General features: G+C 40.8%; 1 protein-coding gene across 1 annotated transcript; it reads right to left on the reverse strand.

Moving 5' to 3' along the window:
* Positions 1 to 2205: 2205 nt before the first annotated feature.
* On the reverse strand, positions 2206 to 4448 carry LOC106601490 (E3 ubiquitin-protein ligase RNF186-like). The gene is made up of 3 exons (XM_045713682.1): positions 4387 to 4448; positions 3588 to 4140; positions 2206 to 2505 (listed from the first exon to the last, which is right to left on the reverse strand). The coding sequence occupies exons 2-3, from the start codon at positions 3923 to 3925 to the stop codon at positions 2430 to 2432; spliced, it is 414 nt and encodes a 137-aa protein (XP_045569638.1). The 5' UTR covers positions 3926 to 4140; positions 4387 to 4448; the 3' UTR covers positions 2206 to 2429.
* Between the last annotated feature and the right edge of the window lie 7665 nt (positions 4449 to 12113).

Here is a 12113-nt window from a genome sequence, read left to right on the forward strand (position 1 = left end):
AATAATCCATCGTTATATCCGAATAGCGGCGTTTTGTTCGTATGCGTTCCAGACACTATCCGAAATAGTAAAGAAGTGTCGCGCTGGGCGCAATTCCTGACAATAAAATTCAAAGTATTCAATTGCCGTACGTCGAAGCATGTCAACCGCTGTTTAAAATCAATTTTTACGTCATTTTTCTCGTGAGAAAGCGGTAAAATTCCGACAGGGAATCTCCTTTTCGGCAAACAGAGGAAAAAATCCCAAAGGCGGGGGCGGTCGGGGTCACGCGCATAAGCTAGTGTCTCTTGATGGGCCACTTGAGAAAGGCGATAATGTGTTTCAGCCTGGGGCTGGAATGACGACATTCTCTTTTTTCCCGGGCTCTGAGAGCCTATGGACGACGTGGGAAGTGTCACGTTAGAGCAGAGATCCTTAGTAAATGATAGAGATGGCAAAGAAGTTCCAGAAATGGTCAGACAGGCCACTTCCTGTAAAGGAATCTCTCAGGTTTTGACCTGCCATTTGAGTTCTGTTATACTCACAGACACCATTCAAACAGTTTTAGAAAATTTAGGGTGTTTTCTATCCATATGTAATAAGTATATGCATATTCTAGTTACTGAGTAGGAGTGGTAACCAGATTAAATCGGGTATGTTTTTTATCCAGCCGTGTCAATGCTGCCCCCTAGCCCTAACAGGATATAGACTGTTGTCTCCTCATTAGGGTCTATATAGACTGTTGTCTCCTCATTAGGGTCTATATAGACTGTTGTCTCCTCATTAGGGTCTATATAGACTGTTGTCTCCTCACTAGGGTCTATATAGACTGTTGTCTCCTCATTAGGGTCTATATAGACTGTTGTCTCCTCATTAGGGTCTATATAGACTGTTGTCTCCTCATTAGGGTCTACATAGACTGTTGTCTCCTCATATAGACTTGTTCTCTCCTCATTATGGTCACCAATCACAGAAGGACTTCCTAAAAACACACCACTTTGATACAACCAGAAGTGACTTCGTAGCTGGTTAGGAGAGCTAACCCTAAGCCTTTTCCTAAAACTGTTTACATTTTAGTCACTTAGCAGACGCTCTTATCCAGAGCGACAGTAGTGAATGCATACATTTCATACATTTTTTTCCCCCGTATTGGTCCACCGTGGGAATCGAACCCACCACCCTGGCGTTGCAAACACCATGCTCTACCAACTGAGCCACACGGGACTATCTAACTATCTATCTATCTATCTATTCTTTTAACCACATTCTCCTAACCTGCAAAGTTAATTCTCCTAACCTGCTGCGTAAATTCTCCTAACCTGCTACAAAAAAAAGTACATTTTGGTTATAGCTTTATCAAAGCGACGTGCTTTTAGGGAATCTCATATGCAAGAATGCATACAAGGTTCTCTGAAACATGATTACAACAGAGAGTGAATTCAGTCATGTACAGCACACACCAAGACCAAGGACATTGGAATGTTTTGGGTTGTTTTGTGTTTTAGGAAATAGTAGTGTAGAATGTGTAGTGAATTAACACCCCCAACTCTATTTGGGGTCCATAAATAGTTGGATATCGGACAGTTACTTTCCTAATGTAGTGATAATAATAAGCAATTTCACAACTCTAAGACAGGGTTATTTTAAAGTGGATGTATTTATTTACCAATAAATATAATCCCAATATAAAAAAACATGCTCTTTAAACAGAACAGATAAATAAAACATGTAAAATGAGGATAAACAAATCCACCTTCCCTTATATGGGGGATTGGAAATGATGCAGACAATTACATTGATAAAAGCAACAATCAATCTGCAATATTAAAGCTGTTATAAAATGATGTAATAATAAATACTAAACATCCACTTCCCTTCACGCAGTAATACACCTTTTATCAAATGATTAAACATCTATTATAAACATTGTTCACAGTATATTGTATTGTACACAGCACACAGTCTCTAACCTTCACCCGTCTATCTATCTATCTATCTATCTATCTATCTATCTATCTATCTATCTATCTATCTATCTATCTATCTATCTATCTATCTATCTATCTATCTATCTATCTATCTATCTATCTATCTATCTATCTATCTATCTATCTATCTATCTATCTATCTATCTATCTATCTATCTATCTATCTATCTATCTATCTATCTATCTATCTATCTATCTATCTATCTATCTATCTATCTATCTATCTATCCATCCTTCATTATTATTTAACCCTTATTTTACCAGGTAAGTTGACTGAGAACATTACACATACCCAAAGTCAATCAAACCCAAAGAATATTAATAATTTGTTCAATCTTGCGTCATTATTGAAAATCCCCGGTCGGTCCTGTTTAGTGAATTAGCTTCATTACTCAATGAGTATCTCCTACTCTGAAATGGTAACATCCAGTCTTCTTTATCTCTGCTCTTCGTCTTCTCGGTTTACAGTACATTGTGCTTCATCCTCCTCAGGAAATTCTGTAGTTTGAGCCTCAGGCCACAATGCCTTGATGGAGACCTGGAGGACAGGAGAGTAGGGGGAAAGAAACAGAGTAGGCAGAGAGAAAGAAAGAGAGAGAGAGAGAGAGAGAGAGAGAGAGAGAGAGAGAGAGAGAGAGAGAGAGAATTACAGTTTAGTAATTGAACAGACTTCTGAACCTAAAAAGGAAGCTGTACAAGCTGCATAATACAATCATAATACGATCAAAGTAAAGAAACTGTCACCTAAAGTAAAACCATCACAGTACAACAATACAACTGATGAAGAGAGAAATCAAGACCAATAGATGTAGTGATACAGAAAGGGAGAGAGCAAAGAGAGAGAAAGGGAGAGATACGAGAGAGAGACAGAGAGAACAAGAGAGATACGAGAGAGAGAGAGAGAGAGAGCGAGAGAGAGAGAACAAGAGATACGAGAGAAACAGCGAGAGAGAGAAAGAAAAAAAGCAGAGCGCTGCAAAGTGGAGAGTGATAGCAGAGAGTGATAGCAGAGAGTGATAGCAGAGAGTGATAGCAGAGAGTGATATCAGAGAGTGATAGCAGAGAGTGATAGCAAAGAGTGATAGCAGAGAGTGATATCAGAGAGTGATAGCAGAGAGTGATAGCAGAGAGTGATATCAGAGAGTGATATCAGAGAGTGATAGCAGAGAGTGATATCAGATAGTGATATCAGAGAGTGATAGCAGAGAGTGATAGCAGAGAGTGATATCAGAGAGTGATAGCAGAGAGTGATAGCAGAGAGTGATATCAGAGAGTGATATCAGAGAGTGATAGCAGAGAGTGATAGCAGAGAGTGATAGCAGAGAGTGATAGCAGAGAGAGATCGCAGAGAGAGATAGCAGAGAGTGATATCAGAGAGTGATATCAGAGAGTGATAGCAGAGAGTGATAGCAGAGAGTGATAGCAGAGAGTGATATCAGAGAGTGATAGCAGAGAGTGATAGCAGAGAGTGATATCAGAGAGTGATAGCAGAGAGTGATAGCAGAGAGAGATCGCAAAAGAGACAGAACAAAATGAGAGGAAGAGCAGAGAGCAGAGGAAGGTTTCTCCAGGTTTCTAAATCAGTCTATCAATCCATCCACCTTTGCCTGGGGTACTCACCATGTGTACGGTGTAGTGGTCTGTGTCTGTCTGTTAGATTCCTTCCACTCTTCCTCCTCTTCCTCCTCCTCCTCTTCCTGTTGTGTGTCTAGTATCTGGTCCCAGATCTCAGTGTTAACCCACAGCGACCCCGGCAGGGTGAGGCTGGGCTCGGTGCAGGTGATCCAACGGCACAGTGGGCAGCAGACTGTCAGTAGGCCGCTCTGGTGCCTGGACATCGCCTGCAAGCACAGCCCACAGACTGTGTGCTTACAGTGGAGCATCCGAGGGATCTTCTCCCTACGAGAGTAGGATTGGAGGCAGACGCAGCACTCCATGTCCTCACTCATCAGACCCATGGCTGGATGGCTGGGGTGTGGATGGATGGATGGATGGATATACGGCTGGAGCACAGAGGAACTCTAGACAGAGAGTCAGTGTCTGGGCAGGAAGACGTGGGGTTTAAACGCTGGTCTGAGGTCAGTGTTCCCCTTGTGGTTTATTAAGGTCCTGGTTTGGATTTGATGAGGATGAGCTGATCCTAAATCTGTGCTTTGGAGCGTAGGTCAGGAATCTGCAAAAGACATTAAGATGTTAAAATAAATTAAATTAGACTCAGTGACTTCATCACTGAGCACTATGTTAACATATATAATGTAATAACATATCTTAAATCAACAGGCTGTCATGTTTTTCTGAAAAGACATGAAGAAAAAATATCTTTAAAAATATCACACACATTTATAACATCCATAGTTATCAGATATAGATAAACCTTTTCACTTTTATCATTAACAATGAGAGGCAATATTTTACTTACAGGTTCTGGAAGATTGTCAGCACAGCGAACCAACTATCTAACGACAAAACTTTGTGTGTGAGAGAGAAGAGTGTGTGCTCTTATTTTAAGCCTTGAGGGAGGAAACAAAATGCAGTTATTTTCCCAGAAAGGGCGGTCTCTCACCTCCTCTACTCTCAGGTGAGGCAGGAAAGTTCCATGGAATGAGGTAAACACTTCCAGGTCACTTCTATAGCATAGTAGGTCACGTCAGGAGAATTGCCAGGGCCGTGTATTGACATTTTGAGGGGGAGCATTTGTAGAACACTTTCTGTGGACTTGAAGAATCCTGTCTGTGGACTTGAAGAACCCTCTCTGTGGACTTGAAGAACCCTCTCTGTGGACTTGAAGAACCCTCTCTGTGGACTTGAAGAACCCTCTCTGTGGACTTGCAGAACCCTCTCTGTGGACTTGAAGAACCCTCTCTGTGGACTTGTAGAACCCTCTCTGTGGACTTGTAGAACCATCTCTGTGGACTTGTAGAACCCTCTCTGTGGACTTGTAGAACCCTCTCTGTGGACTTGTAGAACCCTCTCTGTGGACTTGTAGAACCCTCTCTGTGTACGTGCCTGGTTATTGTAGTGTTTATGTACAGAATCAGTTCAATGGAAGCAGTTCCTCTTCTAGATAAGAGAAAATTGTTTTAAAGTCACGTGTTTCTAATAAAATCAAGTCACAAGTTCAGTGGAAACCTTGTAAACAACCACTCTAAACGGTCAATTAGAAATCAGTCTCCCTGTTGAAACTTGTAAATAAACAGGATTGATTTTGAATTGATCATTTACTACGGCTCTACTTTTTGTTCACCTGGAAATTCCACGTAGTAATACATGCCTGTCTGTTGACAATGTCTATGTGTCAACCACGCACGCACAACAGACACACAAACAAATACATTTATTCCATGGACAAAACATACAATTTCACGTCACATATTTAAGCATGGAATGTGTGTGTATCTCACTAATGAATTCCTATCATTAAAGGGCCAGAACAAGAGACTGAAAGAGCTTTGTCAAAGTCTTCTGCTAGCTTATAATTGTTATTTTTCTGCTTTCTGAAGTAATGACTAAGCTGCACACCAAAACAACGTGAGCTAAATGACAGTAAATGATGAGTAATTCTGCTAGCCAGGGACGGTAACCAGCTCTACCATCAGCCCTGTTTTGTAACACAGGGACTTTGTCCCAAATGGAACCCTATTCCCTATATAGTGCACTACTTTAAAGGCAAAGGCTCTGGTCAAAAGTAGTGCACTACATATGGAATAGGGTTCCAATTGGGACACAGGCAGGGACAATAGAGCTGCCTACTTCTCTGACAGACACCTCAAGGCAACAATTATCAAGAAAGGTTAAGAACAATAAACCAAAAAGGAGCCATAAAATATACATATCAAACACAAAGTTTATATATATACATATAGACTGTTGTCTCCTCATTATGGTCTATATAGACTGTTGTCTCCTCATTAGGGTCTATATAGACTGTTGTCTCCTCATTAGGGTCTATATAGACTGTTGTCTCCTCATTAGGGTCTATATAGACTGTTGCCCGCTCATTAGGGTCTATATAGACTGTTGTCCGCTCATTAGGGTCTATATAGACTGTTGTCTCCTCATTATGGTCTATATAGACTGTTGTCTCCTCATTATGGTCTATATAGACTGTTGTCTCCTCATTGGGGTCTATATAGACTGTTGTCCGCTCATTAGGGTCTATATAGACTGTTGTCTCCTCATTATGGTCTATATAGACTGTTGTCTCCTCATTATGGTCTATATAGACTGTTGTCCGCTCATTAGGGTCTATATAGACTGTTGTCTCCTCATTAGGGTCTATATAGACTGTTGTCTCCTCATTATGGTCTATATAGACTGTTGTCTCCTCATTAGGGTCTATATAGACTGTTGTCTCCTCATTAGGGTCTATATAGACTGTTGTCTCCTCATTATGGTCTATATAGACTGTTGTCTCCTCATTGGGGTCTATATAGGCTGTTGTCCGCTCATTAGGGTCTATATAGACTGTTTTCTCCTCATTAGGGTCTATATAGACTGTTGTCTCCTCATTAGGGTCTATATAGACTGTTGTCTCCTCATTAGGGTCAAAATAGACCATTACTTCCTCATTAGGGTCTATATAGACTGTTGTCTCCTCATTAGGGTCTATATAGACTGTTTTCTCCTCATTAGGGTCTATATAGACTGTTGTCTCCTCATTAGGGTCAAAATAGACCATTACTTCCTCATTAAGGTCTATACAGACTGTTGTCCGCTCATTAGGGTCTATATAGACTGTTGTCTCCTCATTAGGGTCAAAATAGACCATTACTTCCTCATTAAGGTCTATATAGACTGTTGTCTCCTCATTAGGGTCTATCCAGACTGTTGTCTCCTCATTAGGGTCTATCCAGACTGTTGTCTCCTCATTAGGGCCTATATAGACTGTTGTCTCCTCATTAGGGTCTATATAGACTGTTGTCTCCTCATTAGGGTCTATATAGACTGTTGTCTCCTCATTAGGGTCTATATAGACTGTTTTCTCCTCATTAGGGTCAAAATAGACTGTTGCGTTGTTGCTATACTAGTCAGCTAAGTCCATTGGAGATTTAAACATATTGGTCTCTAAATCTGTGTCTCAGCACAGTTAGGGAGACTCACGGCGCCGGCCTGAACTGCTTGGCTCATGGGTTGACTGACAACAAACACTACCCAAGACGCATCAACTCATATCGTCATCTGTCTGAAATGGCATTCTATTCCCTGTACAGTATTCTCTACTAGCCGGGCCCTGGTCAAAAGTAGTATACTATATACTGTACTAGTCAGGCCCTGGTCAAAAGTAGTATACTATATACCGTACTAGCCGGTCCCTGGTCAAAAGTAGTATACTATATACTGTACTAGCTGGGCCCTGGTCAAAAGTAGTATACTATATACTGCAGTAGCCGGTCCCTGGTCAAAAGTAGTATACAGTCGTGGCCAAAAGTTTTGAGAAAGACACAAATATTAATTTCTACAAAGTTTGCTGCTTCAGTGTTATTAGATATTTTTGTCAGATGTTACTATGGAATGCTGAAGTATAATTACAAGCATTTCATAAGTGTCAAAGGCTTTTACTGACAATTACATGAAGTTGATGCAAAGAGTCAATATTTACAGTGTTGACCCTTCTTTTTCAAGACCTCTGCAATCCGCCCTGGCATGCTGTGAATTAACTTCTGGGCCACATCCTGACTGATGGCAGCCCATTCTTGCATAATCAATGCTTGGAGTTTGTCAGAGTTTGCGGGTTTTTGTTTGTCCACCTGCCTCTTGAGGATTGACCACAAATTCTCAATGGGATTAAGGTCTGGGGAGTTTCCTGGCCATGGACCCAAAATATCGATGTTTTGTTCCCGAGCCACTTAGTTATCACTTTTGCCTTATGGCTAGGTGCTCCATCATGCTGGAAAAGGCTTTGTTCGTCACCAAACTGTTCCTGCATGGTTGGCAGAAGTTGCTCTCGGAGGATGTGTTGGTACTGTCATGACGTTGCCCTCTTTGGGTTTTCTATGCACCATTCCCCTACCTCTGTCTCCCACACCCAGGCTGCTGTGGTCAGAAGAGGTCGTAAATTCCTATGAGAAGATCCTGCCTCATAGCCCCAGTATAGAGAGAGAGTGAGTTTTCATAGACCAAACAAAGGAATTCTTCTACCTCACAGAACTTGACAACCAAACAATATTCAGGTTCTGGAGAAGGTATAAAAGATCGGAGAAGAATCCAGCAACGGACTGGTCCGTTTGGTGCAATTTTGTAAAACTCATGAGAGACAATACGGCCACATTACCATAATCATGTTTATAGAAGTCTCAGGTATGAGTTTTACATCTAAATGGTTGTATAAAATGAATGAATAAGGATGGAACTGTTTGTGAAATTGTGTAATGTGATTTTGGACTGTTTAATGAAGGAAACTCCAATTCCCTTTGGAGTCTTAACCTGTTAGGGCTAGGGGGCAGTATTGACACGGCTGGATAAAAAAACATACCCGATTTAATCTGGTTACCACTCCTACCCAGTAACTAGAATATGCATATACTTATTACATATGGATAGAAAACACCCTAAATTTTCTAAAACTGTTTGAATGGTGTCTGTGAGTATAACAGAACTCATTTGGCAGGCAAAACCCTGAGACATTTTCTGACAGGAAGTGGATACCTGATGTGTTGTATTGCCTTTAAACCTATCCCATTGAAAAACACAGGGGCTGAGGAATATTTTGGCACTTCCTATTGCTTCCACTAGATGTCACCAGCCTTTACAAAGTGTTTTGAGTCTTCTGGAGGGAGATCTGACCGAACAAGAGCCATGGAACGATGATGTCCCATTAGACACCTGGCGCGCGAGTTCATGTTGGGTACCCTCGTTCCAATACGTTATAAAAGAGTATGCATTCGTCCACCTTGAATATTATTCATGTTCTGGTTAAAAAAGGCCCTAATGATTTATGCTATACAACGTTTGACATGTTTGAACGAACGTAAATATATTTTTCCCCTCGTTCATGACGAGAAGTCCGGCTGGCTTAGATCATGTGCTAACAAGACAGAGATTTTTGGACATAAATGATGAGCTTTTTTGAACAAAACTACATTCGTTATGGACCTGTGATACCTGGAAGTGACATCTGATGAAGAGAATCAAAGGTAATGGATTATTTACATAGTATTTTCGATTTTAGATCTCCCCAACATGACGTCTAGTCTGTATCGCAACGCGTATTTTTCTGGGCGCAGTGCTCAGATTATTGCAAAGTGTGATTTCCCAGTAAGGTTATTTTTAAATCTGGCAAGTTGATTGCGTTCAAGAGATGTAAATCTATAATTCTTTAAATGACAATGTAATATTTTACCAATGTTTTCTAATTTTAATTATTTAATTTGTGACGCTGACTTGACTGCCGGTTATTGGAGGGAAACGATTTCCTCAACATCAATGCCATAGTAAAACGCTGTTTTTGGATATAAATATGAACTTGATAGAACTAAAAATGCATGCATTGTCTAACATAATGTCCTAGGAGTGTCATCTGATGGAGATTGTAAAAGGTTAGTGCATCATTTTAGCTGGTTTTATGGTTTTGGTGACCCTGTCTTTCAATTGACAAAACATTACACACAACTCTTGTAAATGTACTGTCCTAACATACTCTAAATTTATGCTTTCGCCGTAAAACCTTTTTGAAATCGTAAAACGTGGTTAGATTAAGGAGATGTTTATCTTTCAAAGGGTGTAAAATAGTTGTATGTTTGAAAAATTTGAATTTTGACATTTATTTGGATTCAAATTTGCCGCTCTTGAAATGCACCTGCTGTTGATGGAGTGCACCACGGGTGGCACGCTAGCGTCCCACCTAGCCCATAGAGGTTAACTAAATTCGAGGACCGCCCATGAGCACAGTTATGGTCTGGCGTCATGGGACAGGCCCTTCTCTGCTCTTCCGAATAAAACCCCCACCTTGGTTTTCTATCCCCAGACCGAGCTTACCTCAATTACGAGATGGCTAAAGGTTGGAGACCAGCTTACCTCGATAACGAGAGGGCCAAGGTTTGACCATGCATTTCTCTGGCTGAACTTTTAACCATACCACGTGGTTAAACTCTTAGACTATCGATACCGACAGAATAAGGACAAGTCTTTGATATTAATTACTAGTCTGCAGCTAGGAATTCGGTATCATTGAACGCAAAGACCGACAACCGCCGAAAACAGCTATTCTATAATGACATGAATGTATGTCACTCTGAACTATCCATTCTAACCACGACAGAGAGAGAGAGAGGGCAGACAGACTCTCCAACAGAAACAAACTTTTCAACAGAGATCCAGACGACACACTGAGCATAAATATATATATTGATTGCAGTTTTTCCCGAATGAGTGAGCGTTCATGTGCAAAGATTTAGCATTTCAATTGTTATAATTATCAACTCTGTAGTGCCTTCTCAGTTGACCCCCTTTTGCCTAACAAGCCGCCATGCCGGTTTAGCCCACTAGGGCACATTCCTCTATCATTTCTTGTAACAATATCTACTGTTTGTTATGCATTTCTGTGAATTACTTAGTTAGTAAATAAATGATTTTAAGACAAATGATGTATGGATGACTCATAGTGAAGACTGGGTTCATGCAGATAACCAACAATTTACGATGTTTGGAATGAGACTGATGTGAGGTAACTAATTCGTCATTAATCAGAAGACTAATAGATCAGATATTATAATATCTGAAAGTTATATTAGGAAAATTATAACTTTTTAATCTGAATATTTTCCTTGGTGTCCCTACCTCCTAGTTAATTACAGTTACACAATTAATCAGTTTAATCGAGGAATAATAATTACAGAGTTATTTGTGTGACGTCCTGACCAGTAAAGGGGTCATTTGTAATTATAGTATGGTCAGGGCGTGGCAGGGGGTGTTTGTTTTGTGTATTTTGGGGTATTTTGGTTCTAGGGGATTTTGGTTCTAGTTTTCTATTTCTATGTTTCTTTTTCTATGTGTGGCCAAGTATGGCTTCCAATCAGAGGCAGGTGTCTTTCGTTGTCTCTGATTGGAAGCCATACTTAGGCAGCCTGTTTTTCCTGTGTTTTTGTGGGTGGTTGTTTTTCATATAGTCGTAGTACCTTACGCAACTGTTGTTTTGTCGTTTGTTAGTATTTTTGTTTAAGTGTTCACTTTAATCAAAATAAAGAAAGAAGATGAGCACTATACCCACTGCGCCTTGGTCTGTCCCTTACGACGTATGTGACAATTTGATAAATATGTCTTCCCTTTTATTGATGCCAAAGACACGACAGTACCATTCTTTATTCATGGTTGTGTTGTTAGACAAAATTGTGAGTGAGCCCACTCCCTTGGCTGAGAAGCTACCCCACACATGAATGGTCTCAGGATGCTTTACTGTTAGCATGACACAGGACTGATGGTAGCGCTCACCTTGTCTTCTCCGGACAAGCTTTTTTCCAGATGCCCCAAACAATCAGAAAGGGGATTCATCAGAGAAAATGACTTTACCCCAGTCCTCAGCAGTCCAATCCCTGTACCTTTTGCAGAATATCTGTCTGTCCCTGATGTTTTTCCTGGAGAGAAGTGGCTTCTTTGCTGCCCTTCTTGACACCAGGCCATCCTCCAAAAGTCTTCACCTCACTGTGCGTGCAGATTCACTCACACCTGCCTGCTGCCATTCCTGAGCAAGCGCTGTACTGGAGGTGCCCCGATCCCACAGCTGAATCAACTTTAGGAGACGGTCCGCACTTGCTGGACTTTCTTGGGCGCCTTGAAGCCTTCTTCACAACAATTGAACAGCTCTCCTGAAGTTCTTGATGATCCAATAAATGATTGATTTTGGTGCAATCTTGTTGGCAGCAATTTCCTTGCCTGTGAAGCCTTTTTTGTGCAAAGCAATGATGACGACACGTGTTTCCTTGCAGGTAACCATGATTGACAGAGGAAGAACAATGATTCCAAGCACCACCCTCCTTTTGATGCTTCCAGTCTGTTATTCAAACTCAATCAGCATGACAGACCGATCTCCAGCATCGTCCTCGTGGCAGGGCTGAAATGCAGTGGAAATGTTTTTTGGGGGATTCAGTTCATTTGAATGGCAAAGAGGGACTTTGCAATTCATCTGATCACTCTTCATAACATTCTGGAGTA

The sequence above is a fragment of the Salmo salar genome, unplaced genomic scaffold (genome assembly GCF_905237065.1).
Source record: "Salmo salar unplaced genomic scaffold, Ssal_v3.1, whole genome shotgun sequence".
In the NCBI taxonomy this organism is placed as follows: domain Eukaryota; kingdom Metazoa; phylum Chordata; class Actinopteri; order Salmoniformes; family Salmonidae; genus Salmo; species Salmo salar.

Excerpts from the sequence above, each read along its gene's own strand:
- LOC106601490 (XM_045713682.1), bottom strand. The coding sequence starts at position 3,925 with ATGGGTCTGATGAGTGAGGACATGGAGTGCTGCGTCTGCCTCCAATCC. Across the intron at positions 2,506-3,587 it reads ACCACTACACCGTACACATG|GTCTCCATCAAGGCATTGTG; the intron begins GTGAGTACCCCA and ends CCTGTCCTCCAG.